The sequence below is a fragment of the Cyphomyrmex costatus genome, unplaced genomic scaffold (assembly GCF_001594065.2).
Source record: "Cyphomyrmex costatus isolate MS0001 unplaced genomic scaffold, Ccosl1.0 scaffold123, whole genome shotgun sequence".
Classification (NCBI taxonomy): domain Eukaryota; kingdom Metazoa; phylum Arthropoda; class Insecta; order Hymenoptera; family Formicidae; genus Cyphomyrmex; species Cyphomyrmex costatus.
Window position 1 is genome coordinate 3085882 of NW_017275207.1, and position 25526 is coordinate 3111407.

At 26.8% G+C, this 25526-nt stretch overlaps 1 protein-coding gene across 1 annotated transcript in view; it reads right to left on the reverse strand.

The window, feature by feature from the left end:
* The window catches only part of SLO2 (slowpoke 2), a 101886-nt gene extending 88132 nt beyond the window's left edge, over positions 1-13754 (reverse strand). Inside the window, exon 1 of the mRNA XM_018549342.1 lies at positions 13507-13754. Coding sequence (XP_018404844.1) covers positions 13507-13754 — 248 coding nt within the window. The remainder of the gene's footprint in view (positions 1-13506) is intronic.
* Between the last annotated feature and the right edge of the window lie 11772 nt (positions 13755-25526).

Consider the following 25526-nt stretch of genomic DNA (forward strand, 5'->3'; position numbering starts at 1 on the left):
AAGTGTATGTTATAAATGTTTGAAATATTAGTTACAAAGGTATAAAATTAGCATAATTAAATTAAAATATGTTTCAATTATAAAATAGTTATTTTTGTTATAATTTTATTATTAAGAAGTTATTAAATATTTGATACTAATACACACAATTTAAAAATTATTTATATTTTAGATAAATATCTGTTTAAGACTTTTTTATAGTATTAATTTGTTTATAGAAATTTTCACTATTTGGATTTGTAAAAAATATTTGCTTATATTAATTATAAATAAAAATATAAATAAAAATAATTTTCATAATTATAAATAAAAGTTTTTTAAATTTAAGATTTTCAACGTATATGAGTTTTCAGCACAGATAAGAATGACTACGGTCAACAAAAGAGGTCAAATTTTGTTGTATGCAAGATTAATTTTTGCCCCTCTCCAGGTTCTTTGTTATATCTCTTCGAGTTTCACATTACATTATGTATACACATAAACGTTTGAAATTCGGGTAACCTAGGGAGAAACCGCCATAGCTTTCAAACCCAAAATATCCTAATGCGAATTTATGAGAGAAACCATTCTACCCGTGAAATACTAATATCGTCGATCGTAAAACATTGACGCAGTACGGGAATACATCACAGAAGGGATAGCTCAACATTAGTAGTAGTTTGAAGGATGCTTGGCTATGAGATATGCATGAATAAGAAAGGATTTCTTCACCAGATCCCGTGAAAAATTTTCAATAACGATCAGTTCTACTTGCAGATTTATTTTGTATCGCGTAATTTAATCAATTTATATAAATATTATAGATATATTCTATAGAAATTTTCTATAGAAATATCTAATGATTACACAATCAATTCATTAGAAATAGATATATTCATGGAAGAACCAAGTATCCAGAAAACCAAGTGATATATTATTCAATTTTTTTTTTATAAAAATAACTTTTTTATTTTATCTAATCTCTCTCTCTCTCTCTCTCTCTCTCTCTCTCTCTCTCTCTCTCTCTTTCTCTCGCCGTATAATCAACAATCGTTAAAAAGACAACTAATACGTACATTCAAATAAAATACTAAATATGTCAAATGCAGTCTAACTGTTTGGCCATCTTTAACCTTATTATAATTATTTCTATATTAATTAAGAAATTGCAAATATTTATACACAATTTTTATTGTTTTTTTATTCAATTCTACATAAATATAGCAAGGTAAGGTAGTACAATTTCGAACATGATACAATTCTAAACGAAATAAGATTTGAATCCAAATTCAGGTTAATCTTGATCTCTCTTGTACGGAGAGTACTGAAGTTAACCACAATAACAAACAAGGGGAAACCAAACTTCTCTACAAATCGTGAATATAACTGCTACATAACGTAAATGTAAAATGATGTATGTTAATAGTAGTTATATTTGTGTTAGCTGAACTAAACCTAAAAAATTCAATTTCATTTTATTCGATTCGGATTCAAATTTTATTTCGTTCAGAATTGTATCATGTTCGAAATTGTACCCATTTTACTCTATATGCATATATACTGTGTTTTCCAATTTTGCATCAATTTAATATAGAATTAACAAAAAAGAAACAGATGAGAGAAGATCACACAAATATTCTATTATAAAGATAAAGTTCTTCCTATAAAATAAAAATTGTTTTATGTGAACAATGTTAACAGTTTCCATTTGTCATGATACAATTTATATTATAGATATGTATTTTCTAAACATACATAAAGAATACATTGTACACTGTATATTGTATTAATAGTTAATTAATATAAATATTACTATTTGTCGTAGCGCTCATTAGACATCATTAAAGTTAAGTGTTATCGACATAGTTATACATTTTTTAAATTGTATAGTATTATTCAGCAAAGTATAAGTATAGAAGTATAAGATACATATTATGTTTACAAAATGATTATCAATTTAAACACTGAATACTTATTTGAATGTCAAAGGTGAAATGTTATCACCGCAGTCACTAATATAATGCTAATCGAAAAATCGATAGGAATCAATTTGATTACTTTGAAAGCAATAGTCGGAATGCATTTCCTCGGAAAGAAGAGCTAGAAATTTCTTGTGACCACAAGAGTTACAAGTTTTACAGTTCAGGAATCGAATTTTCTGATACATGACTCGTGACTTTTCGTTCCTGATTAAATCAATCTGTAACATTGAATGTGCATTGTTACAGAGGGTGCACGATAAAATAACGAGATAAGAATGTCGGAAAAAAATATATTCAACTGGAATTATCAATCAGAAAAGTGTATGTAATCCATGATACTTAATTTTAAAAAACTGTTATTTATTAAATTAATTCTTTAAACTTATCACACATTGCTCAAAGAAATTGCATGTTTTGAATTACTTATTGTTTTTTATAATTATAAAATTGAAACAATTAACATGAAGTAAAAATCGTAAATGCAAATATTACTTTATGTTCAAAAAGTCCAGTAGAAAAAATAAATAATATAAGAAAATAAAAATAATCCCATTGAATCTTTCGATTATATATTATAATATAGTCTTCTGATATATAATTAAGTCAATATTTGTTAATTCTTTATTAATGAAATAACGATTACGATCAAAACATAAAAAACGAAAATAACACTAATTATTTGTAATCAAGTGTTTAAATTTTAGCAATATTATTAAAAGACGTTACAGAAATATTGCATTATAAATCGTTCTTAAAGAAATTTCTGGTGTATTATGAATACAGAACTTATCATTGTTTCGATAATAAATGTCATAATAACTTGCTCTTCCGTGCTTCTTTATATTTTTGTGAGAAAAGTGGATTAAGTATGATAGTACTTAAGATATAAAGTAACATTTTGTAACACTCAACTTCATATTCCTGAAAAAATAGAAATGATTATGATTGATATGACTGGTATAAAGTTGAATGTTCTGTATATGTGTATATATTCAATACCAAAATATAACACAGAAAAGTTCATAGTCACCGTAAGAACTCCAAAAGATCATTACTTCGTACATTTCTTGCTTTCAGGACCATCAATCGATGAAGACTCAGAAATTAGTTCTTTCACCAGTACTATCAATCATAAGAGTTCTAACACCTAAAAAAGACATATAGTTCCTTTCTAATATTGTAAAAAGGGTTGTGACTTTAAATTGTCTTATTTTTTGCAGATGTGAGCTATATTGTACAATATAATCTACAACAAAATTACCTTAAAAAAGAATGCATATAATATAACATATATAATCACAAGCTAAATTTTAAATAAGCAAATTTTGAAATTATGGAAATACAGAGAAGAATTTTAAATTAGACTTTTATAAAAATAATTTTATAAAACCTTTATTAAAAAAAGTAAACGTTATGTTATATTATTTTACACAAAATAAAATTAAAATTACAGTTGCATTATATTTTCCTCTTATAATAAATTTTGCAATGTGAAAATCTTCATTTCCAATGTTTTATTGATTCTCGTCATACAGTAGAATAATACTAATATATAGGAGGTTATATAATGTAATAATGCTACCTAGCAGAGCGCTACTTGCGCATAATTTAAAACCAATTTTATTATTGATTCTATCATTAATTAATACTGTATAATTCACAATAACAGAGAACTGTCAAGGATGCTGGTAATAATAAAGTTGTGCCTGGAGGCTGAAAAACTTTTGTGCCAACTTCTTTCATAATTCTAACTTTTTGTTTATGATTTACACGTAATATTACTGCTACATATAAGACATGTGTTACAAGTTGCAGTTCAATTTTGTTTGATATCTTTATGCGGGATCTTTTCGCGTATCGGTATGAACATTTCAGCTTGACTTATAACCAAGCTTATAACAAAATAATAAAATTGGAAAAATAATAAGTTCTAAATTTACGTTAAAAAAATGTGAGCTTCAAAATTATTGGTAAAATGGTAAATTTACAATCATAATGAAAGTGGAATTGTAAGTCTTATGAAAACTACGATTCTGTATAAATTTGTTTTTAAATTAAGATTTAAATTTATACATAATCTTTCTTAACTTTTATTTATTATGTCTTTTAAGGTATGAATCAAGCAGAGAATTACTTATTAAACAAATTTAAAACAAGTTTATTTCAATAAATACAATTTATAATGCACAATACAATTTCTTATTATTCAAATCTCACGTATACATATATCTTAATGAAATTCTGTTTTCTTTCCCCAAACACTTTCTCTCCCTTAACAGAATTTGTATCAAGGGAATCCTCCGGAAGAGCAACTCAGTGCGCTTCTTAAACTGATAAAATGAATAACAAGATTCACGAAATGTTAACATTAAAATATGTTACAATATGGCGATAATTCGTAAATCATTTAGTACCTTTAAAGGAAACATTTATGAAAGCCTCAAAAAATATTATTAATTTTTATGTACTTTTATAGTAAATTTGTGGAAGACAAATTTTTATCTGTAAAAATGTAGTGTTAAAAATTATTGTTAAATATCAATCTTGAAACATTGTAGACACAAATAATTTGTAATGTTTTTTTAAAGATTTATATTGTCAGGAAAATATTATATATTATATAAAAAATTTAAATTGAAGTAGTTTTTGGTAGGAGCAAGTAGTATATATAGTAAATTAATTTATATTGTGATTCCTATGTTATTTAAAAAATGTATTCTTGATAAATCTTAAAAGGAGTTGCAAATTAAGAAGCAGGAGAAAGAGCTGTCAGTAATACCGACAGTTCTGTTGATTGATGATGGACGTGAATGATTTACAATTTTTCTCCCATCTGCATTTCTTGTTCCTTGCATTTTTCCTATGATATTATGACATCATTACAAGGATTTTACTCATATTCTTGAAGAGACCATCTCGAGTGACAAGAGATGGTTATTACAAGCTTGACACGCTTAGTTCATAAGACACCCATCACGACATCGCAGCGACAGCACTCGGAGCTTTTCAGAGCTTTTCGAACTGATGCAAGGCGCCCCCTGAGCAGCGTTTAACGCAGACGCTTGGCGAGCTTTAGCCTCCATCTCTCTTTCATTTTTCGATCTATTTTTCCATTACAATATTATATAATAGAAGTTTACTTTAGAATTTCCCGAAACATTGATTTGCTTGATACTCAGTCAACATACTCGTACAATTTTCAAAAGCTCTAAAGCAAATAACTTTTAAATGTATTCATACAAATATCATTCTATTTTGATTTCAAAATTAAAACAATCCAATTCAGAAAAAATACATTTACTTCAAATAATATTAATACATACAATATTATCATTTTTTATTCAAGCTTGCGATATTTTGGCATCTCACAAAATATTGAATATGTTAATAAAAAAAAAGTAGACGAGTTTAGAAAAATGCATTTTTTAATTTTATTTTTATAGTTTCTACTATATTTTGTTCTAAATTACATACAATTGAAAATAGATATTTTTGCATTACTTTTGTTTTACTTTGAACGTCTTGTATAAAGAACATAAAAATTCATATATAAAAAATATACACCTTCTTTATACATGCACTATTTTATCCAGAGAAACAAGAATATATATTCGAAAAATATATTTCTGACACAAATCCACGTAAACTTTTAATTTTAATCCTATTTACAATAGTGTTAAATCTGTTACATATATAAAAGATATTTAGTGTAAACGAGACTAATTGAGGCGTGCAACGGGAATTAGACCACAATTAAAGCGGGTACGTTGGACGTGAGAAGAAAACTATAACTGAGTGTATGTGTTACTTGAATGAAAAAATTAAATCACAAAATTGTGTTGAATAATAAAATAAGTAACAATATTTAATGTTTGTTTCGAATGAGACTAATAATAATTTCTAAAGTGTAAGTATTTATCTACTTCTCTCTAAGATTCTAAATATAGAATATGGTTTCATCAAGTCAGTTCGTTAAACATTGAATAGCATGTGCTGCTGTCATTGTCGTCTCAAAAATGTCACTGGATTGGAAAACAGAAAAAGAATGAATGCGACCCAGAAAAAAAGAAATTTTTGTAGGCATTCAAATAAAAATGAAAGTTCATCAGCATATTCACAGAAAGATTTTGAAATTCGAATAATTTTGAAATAAGAGTTATATGATTGTATATGCATAATTTTATACATTTCGTATCAATTTTTATACTGAAGTTTAATAGTGAAATTTAATTTAATCGGAAAGAAGAATATTGTCTAGAATTTAGGTTCGTTGTACAATATTATTATAAAAAGAACGTTTAAAATATTTAAAAATCATGAAGGTTGCTGCTTTTCTTTCAGTCTGAATACATTTAATAAAGGATTTTCTCTTTTGCTCAAAATTCTTGAAGTATTTCTTGAAGTCAAAATTAGATCATAAATAAAGATATTTGCCAACAAAAAAGCAAAGTTTGTTTACACAGCAGAGCGACATGTACTACAGAGAACAAAGAAAGCTGAAATAGCGAGAAGATTTTAAAAATAAGAATTATTCAAGGAAGTAAAAGATTTTTTATATGGATATAAAAATGTTAATTAAATATAAGTAATAAAAATTGCATGCTACAAAGAAATGTACATAAAACTTAAAACCCTTTTTTCAAAACCATACTTTTCGTTATTTTCTGTGACAAATTTATTAGAAATTACATTAACATATTAATGATGTAAATCCCTTTTTCATTAGCACTACATGATTAGATATACTTATTTTTTTTTATATAAAAGAAATAATTACAAGATTTTCTGAATAAATAAAATTTTTTTCCAAAGACAGCTATTTTGTGAAATTTATATTCTTTATTTAATTTTAACTGCAATAATAATCATCTTTTCTTAAATAGAAAAGTTTTGGATTTTTGTTTTAGATGACAAGGAGAGCTATGTACAAACCGTGTCTACGCATTTTTTTGCAAGCTTAGTAACCAGTATGTGGCATACAAAAAAGTATACTCTTTAGATTTAAAAAATATTAAAATATTATTAAAATAGTAGATAAAAGAATATACAAAATTTGATATTAATTAGGATATTTTCTTTAAAAAAATACCCAAAAAACTTAATTCTTTTTTTCGGATCTTTAAAATCAGAAAACTTTTTTAAACGCCACATGAAACATAAGATTACTGATAATTAAAGCCAATAAAATCTGACACTTAACATCAAAAAGTCGTACTACGGTAAATGTATGCAATAATACCATAACATGTTAAATACTGCAATGAGACGCTGGATTGATTTTTCGCAGACATCCCGTAATTATAGTTTTATTCTTGAGGTTTATTACTACTTCGTTACGAGTATCTGTCAATGTGCTGAGTAGTAAATTGACTTTACGAGTTTTTTTTCCGAGGGTGAGAACATTTATTCCGATATCGAATGATATACGATCAGCTTCGCTGTCTGCACCTTAACGAAACGATACGAACACTTCCGTTATTTCTCCTCTAAGCTTCAAATAATCCTGATAGCATTGAAAGAGATTAAGCACCTTCGTGGTCTAAAATTACTGAAAATCTTACTGTCGAAACAAAATATTTTATTTATAATAATTTAAATATGTTAAATAAATAAAATATATAAGATAAATATACCAATTAGTGAACAGACAGTGGATATAACCCCATTATTGGACGAAATATCAAAAGTTTTAAATACTAAGCTTTTAATAATAAATATGACTCTAAATATAAATTTGTCGTTTATAAAAACTTAATTAAATAAATTTTTTAGAGTGTGTGTGTGTGTGTGTGTGTGTGTGTATATATCATTAAAAGCTTAATATTAAAACAATAATAAACTAGAAGAAGAAAGCCATTTTACGGTCAAAGCTGGATCACAGTGCTTATTATAATTGTGTGAAATTTATATACTGCGTACGTAGTCTCCCCATAAATCGCGACGCTGATGGTTTTTCAGCATTGACGCATACATATTATACTTACTACCGCAGTAATATCACTTAGTTAAATTGATAAGCAATCTAACAATTTTATATGCTTATAGCATCTTTATTGGATCTTAATAATATGTTGATAGACATATATTAAATTTTAACGATGTAATGTTGAAGTAATGACTAATCTAAATCTGTGAAAACTAAGATTGCGAAGAATATCACGAGTTGGCGTTTCGTCCCGGTTTCCACTACTGGACTCATCAGTAAGGCATTGTAATGGAAACCTACATTAGACGCCTGTGTAATCGAGATTCTATATAAAGCGACATACGCGTATCTCAGCACTTGCGAGAAATTTTGCGAACATCGATAGACCTCTGATGGCGGGTTGACGTAGTAATATTCTTCGCAAAATTGAAAAACCATCAGCTTCGCGATTTATGGGGGGACTACATACGCAGTATAAAAATTTCACACAATTATAATAAGCACTGTGATCCAGCTTTGACCGTAAAATGGCTTTCTTCTTCTAGTTTATTATTGTTTATCAATTATACGGTCCTAAAAAGTTTCTAGTATTTGTTAATATAAAAAATTTTTATTACTTTATTCAATGTAATTACAACACGTCATGTCCGGTAACTAGTACATTTATCTTTTTTATTTTTATTAAATTAATTTTTAAAGAACAAAAATTCAATAAAAATATACAATGTGGCAGTCAATTTCTATATCAAATAGAATTACATATAAAATTCTATTAAATAAAAACCATTTAAAACTTAATTTTAAGTTGGCAAACAATCAAACTTAATGTTTACTTTAATTCTAAAATTTAATTTATATAAATTCGTTAATTACTAAAAATGGTTATTAAATTTTTTTTATGTACAACTCTGATTTTGACACACAAAAAGCATTACATTTTTTTTATTTTCTAACTTCCCTAAGAAGTGAAATAATATTATTCTTTTCTAGAAATAATAAGATATTTGTGAGATGCAGTTATATAGTAGTAAAACAAATTTAAAGCTACTATTTGATATTTTGTTCCACCATTGTCTTAACAATGCACTCGTGTTCATTAAAGAGTGATTGACTCGAATTATGTTTTTATCCGCGTACATCTATGTTTTATTGAACCGATTCTTTTCTTATTTTAAATTGCGATTTTATTATATATACCTTAAAGACGAAAGCATCTCCTTCGTCATTGAGGACAATATATATGTACGTTCTCGCAAGAGAAACATATATTATACAAAGAAGCCTATAACGTACTCTTTTATATTGAATTATATGGCGTACCTCCGATTACATGTAGCATCGATTATTTTTTATTACACTAAACACACATTTTGTAATGTTCGTTACCTTCATTCTCAAGTATACTTTGTTGTCTTTTATCACTCTATAAGATAAATCGACTGTCGTTACTTTATTTCACATATAAAGGAAAACGATAAATACTAATCGTTTTTGTCGATTAATTTATTGTTAATATTTGCAACTAATTAACACTATTTTATTATTTACTCGTAATAGCAATTCACTATATAATTTTATTAAGATAAAATAAGAATATAGTATAAAAATATATAGATATATGTATGGATTATCATATTAAATAAATATTTTTAAATAAGATTGATCAATAGCAATTAAAATATCAAAATAATTTGGTATACTTATAAATTTGTTCGATCAGACATAGAGAGTGTGTATGATAAAACATCATCCATTTTAGTTTTAATATAAAGTCTCTGTTTATATTATATAATATTAGTAACATACACTCATTATGTGATAAAAAAATATCAGAATATCTCATTTTTAATTTTTTTTTACCTTTGTTTAATGTTTCCTTGAATATTCATTATGTAATTTAATCACACCTTGCATAATAACATGCGCGAATTATTTACCTGGCTTCTCAAGAAAGTTAAACTTATTTTGCATAACAGATCAGCGTGACGGTTAAAAATTGATGAATCACATTCGTAGTACGTCTCTCATAAATATTGAAAACCAGTTACCATAGAGAAACAATTCTTTGATTACAAAGAAGTATTATTATGCAAAAATTAAATAAACGTCAAAATTACTTGCAAATGTTACAGATATATAAATGACGCAGCCGATTAAAGTTACATAAAAATTCATCATTTACATAACATTTTCAGGTCAACACCAATTTTGACGGAGATATTGATTAATTATACACCTCAAGATATTTACTCTTGACAAGAGTACATACATACTATACCTCTATAACATACCTCTATGTATACTATACCTCTTTGTCAAGTAAATATCTTGATATCCACAATTTTTGTACCAACACGCTAATTATAACATGTGAATATTAAATTGGAATGTATATTTTGCCCAAATATGCAATTCAATTATATTTTTTAATAAGTTAATTTTTTTAGAAATTATATTAATCACAAGGCATATGTATATCTCATATAAATAATAGAACATAAATAATATAATATTATATTATTAATGTTTCATTATTTATATGAACACTAAAAGCAAAAAATAATAACTTCTAAGTTGCTTTATAAAATGTTTAAAAAAGATTTAGTGTTGTTTGAATAACGTAGTATAACATTTTTAAAATGTAGTTATAAATGATCGATAATTCGCGTGACTTTATCGCACTGTCGCATTCATTAACCAAAAATAATACGAATAAATTTGCTGCTAATATAAATGATATACGTGAGCTTTGACAAAGGGGTGTGTTCATGATTGAGTCTCATGGGCGCGGCAGAACATCGCCGACTAAAGAGATTACCTATTCACTTTCTGCTTCTTCTAGACCTCTCGAACCTCGTTTCTGAACTTCCGTAGTATTATTGAATCCTTTATCATATCATGAATTCCGCACGAATCGAAAAGCAGGATTGAACTTAAAATCTGATGAAAGGCTTTGTTGTGCAAAGCACACCGTACAGTCTTTATTTATTTTAATTATTAAAAAATTAATTATTAATTTAAAATGTCTTAAAATAATAATAAAAATTACATAAAGAATTGAATAAAAAAAATAATAAAATGCCTTGATTCAAACTCTTTATATCTTTGCAGCGATAATATTAAATAATTAATTGTCAATGTTGAAGCATTCATTAAATAAATATTGAACTATCTCACACATTAGTTTAATATTTTCAGCATTCATTAATTTGTTTTATTTTAAGGTTTATCTGAAAAAGAGTTTGGAAGTTATTAGTGTGTTGCTTTCGTGCAACTATCTTCAATTTACGAGACGCACAATAGTGACAATCTCACGATAGGATCGAAAGTTTTGCGGGCTAGGTGGGAATACAGTCGACGTATCGAAGAGTAATCCAATTCTTTCTACCATCATTTTCCATCTTCTCGTCTCTCAACTAGTCAACCGCGACTCAGTGGGTTTGCCTCTAGAAATTCCGTCAACTAAACGAGTTCTTTCGCTCGTTGGAAACAAGAAAGCGAGGCTAATCCTGAGGGGATTGCATCCACGAGCACTCTCAGGAGCTAAACATAATTAAACAAATTAAAAGTTCGACTTCTACGTAGACCTGAGTTCCGCGAGGGAGCAATATCGCCTTGTCACTGTATCTTCCGGTCACCCTTCCTGAATGAAGCAAAATAAAGAGAATTGATAGCTTTACGTTCCACAAAGTGTATTTATCGTGACTTTAGTTTACGCTGCAAATGGTTCTTTATTTACATCATTATCGTTTCAAAAAGGATTATTATGTAAAAAAGGAGTAAAAGGTTGTAAATGCACAAAATAAAAATTGATTATATTATATTCAATTCAAAAATAATTATTATAAAAAATATGTTACAATTTTAATAAATTATGAGTTTAGAATAATTAAGAAAATTAATTTTTTTAAATATTATCTAACCTATAATTATTAAATTAATAATTAATTTATTAAAACTATTCGATTCTTTTATATACATAGTTTTATTAAAGCATACCAAATTCATTTAGTATTGAAATAGTAGATACATTGTGTAACAGTGGGGGATAGTTGTTTATGGCGGGACGGGCGCGACCACGCGAGCGAAGCGAGTCGACCTGCATGTCGACCTATAAACAAATATGCCCCCACTCGCTACACATAGAATTTTTCATTACAAGTGCTCGTCGTAATGTGCTCTATACAGCAACGTTTTTGCGCAGAAGAGTGGTATTAGAGAAATAACTCAACGGCTTGAGGTATTGGCTATATTTACCGCACGCAAAAGCGTTGCAGTATAGGGCACATTACGTGCACGCTGTGATGAAAAAAATATTAATTACAAATCCATTTTATGTGTAGGTACATTCAATTCATAAAAACAACTAAAATAGAAAAAATTCAATATAATATTTTCATTATTGTTTCTTTATTGGACATCGTCGGATTCTTTTTTATTTTTGTATATAAAAATTAAACAAAAATAATAGGAACACAAGTTTATATTGACGATTTAATAAAGCTTATTTTAAAATTTTTTGTGTTTGTGTAAGTCTTGCGTTTCTTTCCTGAATAGTCACATTCCTTGACCTTTGACCCTTCTGAAGGAAGTAGAACGTTCTGTTGCTATCTTGATGCTTTACGACTTTCATTTCATGCTAAGATCAGAATGAGAATTGCATTTGGATCGTAAAGGTACTAGATAAAATTTCGCAAGTTGACATTTTTAAATTGCGCGAATTGCTTTATCAAGTTGATTCTTGAAATGTAAAACAATGTTTCATATTGAAAAAACAAAATTATGGATAAAGTTTTAATCTGCTTAAGGAATTCGTTAAACAGATTAGAACGTAAAACGTCATGATTTCATTTAAATGATAACAAACTCTGCAGTTGGTTCTAGTATTCATAACTTACCATACTGAAGCATTCATATTAATAAAGATATTATGTAAATGTCTATAATTATGTAAATATTTATAATTTAAGGTTCTTCTCTTCTCACCATAAAATGTATATATAATTATTAAAAATTCTTTTCATCATTTCTAACAATAAGATTAATAATTTCTTCTTCCTCTTAAAAAAAATGATTTAAATAAAATGTTGCTCATTTGTTGGAATAATGACGTAATTAAAAAGTCACTTTTCAGTTGCATAAAAAGAACGAAAATATATAAAAGAAACTTATTTTTAAAGCAAATACTTTTATTTTTCTTACATTAGTTATTACATCAAATCGCATTTCAAAATTAATATTATAAAATTTTAATAATTTAAAACATATAAATTCATTTTTTAGAAAACTGTTTTTTAAATTGTATCGTTATTGTAACAAACGAGCAATATTATTCATTAGCTGAAAAAATCTAATGCACAAATATCTTTTAAATGCTGCAAGTATCTTTCAGAGAATAATTATATTCACAAAGCATAATTACACTTAGATAAAGAATTACGTACATATGTGATATATATAAAACTACATACGTGTAAGTTAATAAATTAAATAAGCTAAGAATTCTAATTACTATGTAAATTACAAGCTATAATTTTCCAAAGGTTATCAATAAAAAAGAAGCGGCCACATAATGACAAAGGAAATTTTGAGATAAAAGCGTGCAAGTGAAAAGTTTACCTCGGTATTTGAAGGGCGATTTCATCAAGCGAGTCACTAGGTTGTAAAGGGGCCCGCTCGAAGAGCCTGCTAGGACCCCGATGAATCCGATTGCAGCATTGCATGGATCCAGCTGTCGGTTGAGATTGGTCCGTTTGGTTGGTCCCAAGTTGTCCGCCCTGGCTGCCTCTGCCACGTTTCTGTCGCTTCTTCCGTACCTCCTCCGCCTGACGGCGTAGATTGTGCAGCCGGAAGAAGTACATCGACATGTCTGCGCTCAGCACGCAAGTACTTGCGATCAAACTACTGTCATGTGTTCAGTTTTACGAAGTATTTTACACAAAACAAAAGAAATACAATTTTATTGTAGAATGTTTGTTATTGCTTTTGATATCAAACACATTATTAGATTATTAATAGTGTTGATTAATATTAAAGTGATTATTGCAAATTTCTATTTTTCATTTTTACACAGATTTAGAAAAAAATTTTATTTAAAAAAAAAATTTATACAATTTCTGCAACTATAGGTATGTAAAACAATTCTTGTTTTATCAACAAAATTATTTGTGTTTTTAAAGCAGCATAATAAATTATATAAAAAATATTTTAATTAGACTAACAATAAGTTGTTACGTAAGATAAAATTATAGACTATTAGCGGATTGACAATCAAACAAGATCTAATCTAGAAAAAGATAAATTATGTCACTTTTATGTTATTTCTCAGACAGATAACAAAATCTCTGGCATAATCTCGTTTTAGAAAAATAAAGCAGCTGTGTTGATGAAAAGTCATTTACATGAATGTAGAAATTCGTCTGCATAAATTTGTTTGATACTGCGACGATAGCAACATACAGTTTCCTATTTAGTTTTTGATATTGTAGTCTTGTAAATTTTATATATAGATATTTAAGGAATTATAAGTACTCGAAATATAGATCCAAGAAATGTATGATTAATTATAGGGAAAAATTTTATATTTAAAAAACATTTAATAAAATTTATAAAAATCTTTTCCTATTTAAAGAAAACATCAAACATTTTTTTCTTCTTTTGTTTAAAATACTTCATAAAATTAAATACCAAAATTAAACATTAATAATTAAAAAATTATGTTAAAATATTTACAAATTAATATGATTTTTGCATTTGCTTTTTATATAACAATTATTTGCAACAGCATTCTCTTTTTTCCATAGATTCCAACACAGGACGCTATCAAGAATATATGATACTGCATAAATAATTTTCACAATTTATTATTATGTATATAATTATTTCATTATTTAAAATTTGTGAAAAGTTGGTATATCGTTATTAGAATGTATAAATGATCATGTATACTTGATTCTTCACAATCACATAAAATTTTAGATTAAAAAAAATTTTGTTCCTAAATATAATATATTCCTAATTGCGCTATTATTATTATGTTTAAAGCACAAATGTTAAAAAATAATTGAAAAATAGAAGAATACATCTTGAACATTGTGTGATGAATATAACGACTCATGCAAAACATAATATGTACAATATTTATATTACTAATCAATTATTCAAAAGTGTTTTACATATCTATTATGTAAAAACAGTTGTCACGATTTTTTGTATCATGCTGTAACATAGTTTGTAGAGCCTTAAAACTGTTAAATTTAAAGCAGTTAATATCTATCTGTGCTTTCTTAATAATTAATAATTCAAATAATATTGATAAAACTTACCGGTTCATTTATTAACAAGTCTATTTAAATTTCAACAATTAAACTCCTTGTTTTATCACTTATATTAATATAAAAATACTGCGTATTTATCACAATCAAATTTAAAGCGGCATCATGCAAATAAAAGATCATGCACATTCAATTTTGTGTAATTTATCTATCTACGGTTTATCTAAAAACATATAAGCAAAATTCAATATTTCATTGCTGATGTATACTTTCCTTTTTCGAAATATTTAAAAAAAATTGATGGTTGATAAATTTTTAACTATGTGTATAATCTTGTAGTGTTAACAAATAACTTAGGCCGTGATTATATAAAAAAACAATTATTTTACTCAGTTTATTTTATAATAAGCATATATATATATATATACGTATATGTATACTATATATGTTATATATAATATTTTTGTATATATATTTTAATAAAGATTTTGTACTTTTCTTAACAATTTTTCAATTACAATAACTGTAAAACTTGCGTAACAGAGTAACAGTGCGAAAGCGGAAAATGGCATTCAAAGCTATATATGTACATCTATCATATTGTGAGGAAAGAAAGTAATGATATAACCCGCCCAGTAATATCGTAAATTCACATCTGCGGGCATCTTCATCTTGACCCATGTGAGGGTGAAAATGTTGCGTAGAATCCCGTTCTTCATCTCCACAGCAAACGGCTGTTTTACGAGCGGCGCTCTCTCTTTCTCTTTCGTGCTTTCCATGAAGATGATCTATACTATTTGAATTGAAGTCAGATAAGTTCAAAATTGCAATCACAAATTAAGTCACCATGGAAAACTGATTGAGTATTACAACTGTTTTTCTCTAAAAGAGTTAAAGGAAATAATTAAATATATATATATATATATAAGTATATCATTAAATTATCTAAATTTCTCTTTTCAAACAAAAATTAACAAGCGCATAACAAAGTAATCTTTTAACATCGTTTGAAATGTATATTGTCAAACAATATCAGTAAATGATAAAGCAATAACGATCAACTATCAGCTAACACTATAAAATCCAATTGATATTTTCTGTATGTTTCACGTATAAACTGCAGTAAACACAAAAGATCTTTATGTTTATCATCGCTATTAAAACGATCTTTTCATACGACATACATATATAATTCCAACAGTTACAATGTAATACAACTTATACTTCGAATAGATTTTCAATAGCGCGATTTTATTAGATGGAGACCTAAATTAACAAGGGCCGCACTGACCAAAGATTCTAGAGATTGCTAACAAGCCAAGGTTTCGATTTATCGTCCATCTATATGCAGTACATGCGCAACTTCAGCAAGCGGCGAAGCGCAAATTCTCTAAATTGGATTAAGTCATTTCTATTTGCAATACCAATCATCGTTTCACTATACATCTACACGTGACCTTATTCTCTAAGCACCATAGAATATGTTTATTTACATATAAAAATAACAATCATTCATTAATCCTCATTTTTCTCATTTTATTATTTTACTGCTGTTTTCTCGCTTTTAAATATACAATATTCTGAACCGAAAATGTTGAAGGGATCGAAACGTGGATGTTACGCCACATTATAAGAAAAAGCAACTTGACGTAAACAGAAAACGTTACTGCACTTTGACGTTGATCAGAAGAGATATATTTCACTTAAAGCATAAATATTTAAACGACAACCTGGCACAGCACTGTTATATGTTTGATAAATAAACGATAACATTTTCTGGCGTTTGGATAGTCACAAAGATAAATGAGATAATAAGAATGAGTAATCAAAATCAAGGAATAAATTAGATTAAAGTGAGCAATTTGTTTTATATAAAAAAATAATTGTATATCACTATTTTTTATTATAATTAAAAGACGATAAATTAAATATCGAAATAAATAAAATCATATTATTACGCTTTTGAGGCTTTCACGGGTATTTTCTTCAATTATGCGAGAAGGTTTGCGGGTTATCGCCGTGTCTTTCTTCATTTTTAATGCCATTAAAAATTAATGGCATTAAAAATGAAAAAAGATACGGCGATAACCCGCAAACCTTCTCGCATAAAATCATATTATATATCGAATTTTTGATTAAAAATGATCTTTCATTTGCTTCAAAAAGGAGAATGCTATTATTTATTTAACTTTTTCTTAGTTATATATATATATATATATTTAATTTTGGTGTCATAAAAATAAATAATTAAGTGCATAATTAATATATCTAATTAATACATTATGTTAATAAAAACTTTTAAAACAGTTAATAATTGGTATACGAAATAAATATTTTCTTCTTGAAAGTAGATTGTTATAATTATAAATGAATGTGACTAAATTTTAATTTACATATTTAATGATTAAGTTCTGTATAACTAAAGAAAGAAATTAGTATAATACGTAAATATAATGTTTAAGCTCTCTGTTAAAATCATTAATTGTGGAACAAAAATTGTAGTAAAATAAGATTATATAAAATAAAGATTTCGTCAATGTATTATTTGATAAAAGTATGATAATAATATGAAGAACATCGTACTGACGCGTAAATGATTTACTATACGAAAAAATTCTGACATTATTTGAAATTTTCAAATTTCAATCATTTATTCAGAGAAAAGTGAATAAAATTTAGAAGTGTGGAAGAATTTGGAAGAATGTGTGCATTTCAACTATTTACTTCTGTTCTTACACAGTTCAGAAGCAACACGAAGGCTTCGAGTAGTAAATTTCCCTTCGCAAACGTCAAAGAAAGCCACTGGCAATCAACACGCAGTTCTCTAACGTATTATACAAGTTTAATTAAATAGCCTTTAGATTGCTATCGGTCATTTCCTTACCTACGAACGGTGCAAACGGTGCGAGATATCCTTTCTAAGATGCTACAGATCGCGTAAATATACAATTCTTTTTACTATTTGAAAATTATGGTAATAATGAAAATGATTTATTCTATTTTTTATTTAATAAGTATATAATGATTGCTTTTATATTCTTTTCTATAATATTATATTTCTAAATAGAATGTATGTCATAAAATTACCTTTTTTAAATTTAAGTTTTCTACAGTTAAATTGTAAAATATTTTATTCAAGAGTTCATGTACTTTTCTGTTTGTTTACTTCTAGAATTTAAATCTTTCTAACCTATAGAATTAAATTATCTTGAATGCTGCATATAATAAACTGCATGATAATATGCTATAAATTTTATTAAATAAAATAATAGGGAGCATTGTTTCGTTTTATCTAAATTTTACTAAAATTCTTGTAGGAAACATAGCTAACGTTTGTACAAATAGGTCTATTCCGAGATTTGTTGGACGATGGCAACATGGTCTCCAGAGAGCACTGACCAAGATACAGTACCACGAATGTCAGGAAACCTCTGACACTTCTGATGTACAATATACTTTAAAACAGTCTAGCAAATATTAAGTTACTCTTTATGAAGTTATTTTCGGAATTGATTAAGACAAAGTTAATATGCAGTATCATTCCAAACATATAATAATATATTTATAATGAATTATTGTATTAATTTAAATACAACTATTTAAAAGATAAAAATTAATAAAATGTAATTTAAAAAAATAGGCAAAGTAATACACGGTATAATAAAAGAATATAAGAAACTTATTAGATCGTACATGTGAAAACACAATAATAAATAATAACAAAAGAAATTAGTTATAAGATAATAATTTAAGATTTTAGAGGGTTTTATGTTATAGCATAACATTTAAGAAATCTATTATACAAAGTAAATTGTTACATTTAATATAGAATTTAATATAGAAAAGTTAAGTTGTTTATATAAATAAATACTCTTTATAGAATCATTAAAAATTATAATACAAACAATAATAAAAACAAAAGTAAAATTTTAGTAAATAACTTCCGCTTCTTTCTGCTTCTTTTTCCTTCTCTCTTTCTCGTTCTCAGTACATGTAACCAACGCAACCTACGTTAAATTCTAGCGATAAATCTTGAAGAAAGGGTAAATAGTTGAAATTGCCTGTATCCACGTCAACTGTAAATAAATCTTTTTGAATCGACTTGTAGGTGTTTTCTGCTGTCCGGTGTGAGATATTTATAATCCATTTTGGTTAATCTATATACATATACATATGTGCATTAATTATATGTATAAAGAATACAAAATATGATTAAATTGCACTTTGTAATTTAAGAAAATATTAAATACAATTAACGCGTCAACAAAGATTCAATAATATAAATGTAATATTATTTTTAACAAAAATTTTTGAACATAAAAAAACATTAATAAATAATAATCCAGCAATAAATTCATTACACATAAAAAATAAACTTGAAAATATATAAATTATTAAATATGCATTTTCAATAAATGTATTTGTATATCAAAGAACATTTTTGAAGAAAGAATAAAATTCCTTCATAGATAGAAGACCTGCATCCTGGTACCATTACAAAAACGAAAATGCAATACATAAAAGTGCATTTCACAAAAGCTGCTAGAACAGGTCGATACGTTCCTTTCGTCACGTTTTCACTAGAAAGCTACTTTTAGAAGCAATCTTTTCAAACTTTATAGCTACACTCGAGAAATGTATCTTGATGGATATCAAAATAAATACATAAAGACATGAAGGCATCAAACAGTATCAAATTTTATGATTGATAAATTAATACAAAAATATAATAGTAACACAATTTGTAAGTAAACTGTGAAAGCATCTTTTTTCAATAAAATTAACATGTATGATACAACTTGTTAAATTAACACGTATTTTATTTATCATCTTAATATTTATATTCTAAGTTACATTTTTTTAAATGTTATTTGTTCACTTACTCATAAATTGTGTTAATTTAAAATGTTGAATATCAATTTAACACAAAATATTTAAATAATATAATTATATTGTTATAAATTAATACTCAAATATGATAAATTAATTCATCTCTGTGTTATAAAAGAATGAATAGTTTCTTCATGTCAAAATATATTAAATAAAGTATAAAATATCTCGTAAACTATTAATCTTTTAATAACCATATGTATCTGAACACTCTATAGAATAATGAGATGAGTAAATTAGTGTAAAGGAAATTTAGCTACTTTTGAATAAAGGTATGTAGTTGCATATTGCAAATTGTACATTTTTTTAAAGCAATTATGTCTATTTTTACATCAATTTATCTCATTATTTATATATAAAAATATTAAAGTACAATAGCTAAAATACATATAAATAGTGTACAAAATAATTGTTTTTTATGTCAAAGTTTTTTATGTCAGAATAAAATATTAAATAATTCGTGAACTCTCTATTGATTTTTTGACAACTACTTCAATACTTCTATATGCATGAGGAATCACGTTAATAAAAATTATTTTTAATTTTATTTTAAAAAAATATGATCGTCGCATAAATTTAAAAAATTAATTTTTCTCAAAATTGTCTCCATTCAAATTATACAACTTTTTTGTTTTACGTTTTCCAATATCTTGTATATTTTTCATGATATTTGCTTGGAGCAATTAAAATAGTATACCTTATATGTATACATAATGAATATGTAATCGTTTTAGTTTACGCTACGCTAAGTACGAGTACATTTAGTTAAATGTAATCATGCCGATATAAATGTGTATAAGGTAATAGGTGTAAGAGCGTTAATGATTGAAATAAGATTAATAAAATATGGATCAAATTAAAACAATCATACATTTAATAAGTGTCAGCACTAATATAATCCAAATTTGTCAAATACGCAAAACAGTCATTGATCTGACGTACAATATTTAATCAGCAGAAAATTAAAAAGAAAGATTTTCATTTTACATTTTATCATAAAATTTCAATTTTTTTTTCTTATTCCCATGCCTGAAATCAAATATTTCGGTTCAGTTATCAACCTCGCTGTCATAAATGATCCTACTTGCGTTCAGAAACCACGAACTTTGCCCTTTCATTTCCTCGATTACACGACCCTCTGGTCTGAACCAGCCGATGCTTTATGACCTCGTAGCTTCATTTGCGAGAACTGCAAGATATATGAGAAAGGGAAAGAGCAGAGAGTCAAGCGTGAATGCAGCATCTACGTGTTCAAGTGCTTTCCTAGTTTTGAGCTCTTACATTAAGAGTATCTTGATAATGAAATACTCTCAAAGCATTTTGATACGTAAATATCTGTGTCACTGTCATTTCTTAATAGTTACATTTCAGAGGATTTGATCTATTATGTGTACATATTTTTATAAGCATATTATAATAATCTAATGTATTAGACATGGGATAAAAATGATCTGAAAAATATACATATTTGAGTACTAATTACACATACAACAATTTAAAGAAGATTTTGCTTTATTATTTTTGTACTTAAAATTCTAAGAAATTTCTTCAAAATAATTTTTACGGAAAATATTAATTTTATGCATATTATTGTTGAAATATTTTAAATTTTACTTCCAAGCAACTGTAATTCTTTGTGATAATTAAAGGGAAGACCCCGTTTGCCTATAAATCGATTGCCTCCAGCAACGTTTGCCTACATCCCATTTGCCTACCGATTGATTGCCTACAGCAACGTTTGCCTACATCCCATTTGCCTACAGATCGATTGCCTACAAGTATTATTGCCTACAGCTCGATTGCCTACATGTATTTTTACCGACATGTATTTTTGCCTACATTTATTTTTGCCTACATGTATTTTTGCCTACATCCCGATTGTTTACATGTTCTATTGCCTACATTTATTTTGGTAATTATACAGAATAGATCCCGCACTTAAGGAAATCTGAATTTTATCTTCACACTACAAATTCTAAATGGGTTTTTACTGCTTCTGAAAAGACTGTTCTCACACCCCACTGTCTTCATGGGTAGGAATATTCCAAGCGGACACTGTCTAGGCTGTAACTTCTAGGCGGTTAGGTCCTAAGCAGCTAAGATCTGTTATTCTTTTTTGTTCGAGACGGCATAGTCGCCCCGAATCCAAGCGTTATTGTCTACACACTCTACTGTCTACATGGATTATGATTTATTTCGAATAATTATCAAAATAAATGTAAACAAAAATAAATAATAAGGCAATCGAGCTGTAGACAATAAAACATGTAGGCAAACGAGCTGTTGGCAAATGGGATGTAAGCAAAAATACATGTAGGCAATGGATCTGTAGACAAATGAGATGTAGGTACCTAAATAGTACTATAGATGTAGGTAAAAGGAGCCCTCTCTAATTAAGAATGATGCAATTATTTTTAAATTTAAAAATTTGTCATTTTTTTAGAATTTAATAAAAAAATCTAATTAACAGTTTATTCAAATTATTAAATATTTGATAATTAAAATACAAACTTTTTGAGAAACAGAAAAAAAATTATTTTTAATAATGTAAATAAGTACAAATTTAGTTATTAATATTCATTGTTAAAATAAATTACAGATTAATTATGAGATTAAAAATATTAATTCTAAATTTTTATTTAAGAAAAAAGATTCAAACCCTTTAAAGAAATAAATCTGCTAAATTAGTTTCCTATATGTATGTATACACTATATTTATAAAATTTAAATAGCAAATTAAGATCAAAATCACGTAGCTTAAAATTTATGTGCAATTTAATTTTGTGGCATACAAGATGTAAATTTGAAAATTCGACAAGAAAATCACGTATATCTGCAATGCGCATTGTAGTATACATATATGCAGCAATTGGTATAATCTTAAATTTTAAAGGAGTACCAGTTTCTCTAATTCTTTCTTTAATATCAGTAATCAAAAGAAGAAAAAGTACTAAAAAATTATTAAAAAAAGATTTACTTACATGTAATAATTTTTAGATTCTATTGGTTAAAAGAAAAGAAAGGCCCATAATTGTTCACGACATTTCATATACATTATTCTTCCTTTGCCGCAATGCAGAAGTATACATCGTTAATACTGCAGTAAGAAAACTATCACACGCAACGTAAACAGTTCTACAGTTCTTTCTTATTAATAATATTTTTATAAAAAGTCCCGCAGGATACATTTTTATATATTCTATTATTAAATCAAGTCTTGAACTTTCACATATAATTAATTTATATATATATTACAACATTGATAAATACTTTCTCATTTCTATGATTAAAAATTTATAGAAAGCATTTATTATTATATTTCAATTACATAAGTATAAAATGAAAAAAGCATAAAGTGAATAAAAAAGTAGACATATGCATCTATATTTTAATTAAAATAACATTTAATTTTATTATCCTTTCATATATTTTTTCAATAATTATATTATTGTGCGGAATTAATATATTATATCTACATATTATATTATATAGCTTTTATTTAATAATTTTATTATATTAAAATATTACTTGATACATTATTGTCTATGCCAGAGATTTACATATTTCCCTTCTCTAGTCAAGATGATGCAATAAGATATGGCTAAAGTGCGCTCGTCGGGAATACGCAGCATGTTTCGAAGGAAGTTTACGACAAGGACTCTAAGCTTTCCACTAAATCTTGGCTCAGAGAGTTACGTATATAAAAATGTACGGTAGAATACAGCAAATCTCCAAAATAATATCCCTTCACATATACCTGAGTATATCCCTCGCTAATGCATGACATAAAATAATCAAATGATAACATAAAAGAATGATCTGAAGTTCGCGCATAAAATAATGTTTGACATACAACGAAATAACGTATTCGATAAGTCAAGATTTCTTAACTTTTTAAAGAGCTGGGATCTATTTTTCAAATCTTACAGTTTTTCCTTAGGTGAAAAATCATTTTTTTAAGTGTATCTTGGATTTTTGATCTGTGACATTGTTATTATATACTTCAGAAGAATAAATAAATATAATAATTTTATGCTTGTGTAGTAAAACTAATCCTAATCTAAATTTTATATTATATTATCCGATAATAATTAAAATATATAAAAAACTAAAAGATTCTCATATATAAAAGTATTAAAATATACATTAATCGTCCGCCCATTAAAAGACCGCTTATTTTTTCATTTATTAATCGATTTTGGTGTATATAAAAAATATAAGTATAACTTTAAATAACAATTCACAACAAACCTTGTCGTCAAGCATTGTACGTGCCAATATATGGCATGCATGGCAAACATGCAGGAATAATCAATAAATCATCGATAATGTCACGTAGCTAATTAGAAATTAATTAACATACTCGGATGCATGCTATGACAATATGAAACACCAGCACTTACACTCAAGACATTTCGTGCAACAAGTACAATACACTCTCTCTGTTGAACGTGGTTGTACACAGTACCTGACGATTGTTTGCACTCAATATTCCAAATCGCCCTAGCACGTCGAAATTAGGAGCTTCCTCCGAAGTAGTCACCTCAGTGTTACGTGCCGGTATAATAATAACGTCGATTCATGCCGTTATTTTTAGAATATTGAATAAAAATATAATCGCGGAAATATATATGCAAATTTGAATTTTTTGTAAATATCTACAAAATATCTCAGTTTTGCAACTTGTTCCGCTTTTTTCTCTTTCAGCTTCTTACATCCGTACAAGGTAATTGACTAGTTTTATAATACTTTTTCTAGAGAATGGCCCCAAGAATAGTTAAATAGGTAGTTATAGTGTGCTCTAACGCACGAATTGGTCGAATCGATCTCCATACGGATGAAGTTTCATAAAAAAATATGGTTTCTTTCTTTTGGTCCACTTGTCGTATCCAGATGAGATTTACCAAGTTGATATCAATGTTATGAATTACAACTTCTTCATGATATCGAAACGTTTGTGCTGTTTCTCGATGGCTCTTAGTGCATATAAATAGTTTAAACCAACTCCGAGTAAAAGATAACTGTAATAAAAAAATAGCAACAACAATTTGAAATGCCGTTTAATTAGCTAAAGAAATCTTGTAACCGTAAAAATAGTTTATAAAAAACGTAATTTTTTTTCTTATTGAACGTTGAATTTTTCTTTTGTAGATACTGCTGTGTAAATAAAAGAATTATAAATTTCATTACTATTTGTCAAACTCTGTATAACGTCATTTTAATATCACTGCAAGATCAGCTAAATTATCCTTTAATTTAATGATTTTATTTTTGTCTCAATACTGCGAAATTTTTTTATTTTTTCTTTTTTACACATTTAATGTACTTTCATCAATAAGATACACGGTGAAAAAATATTTAAAAATAAAAGGGCTTGTTTTATATTATTCAACACAAATAAAGCGAAGAAGGCCATATTCGATCAAAGCGTATCTTTGTATCTAATAATATTTTTGTGTGAATTTTATAATTTCT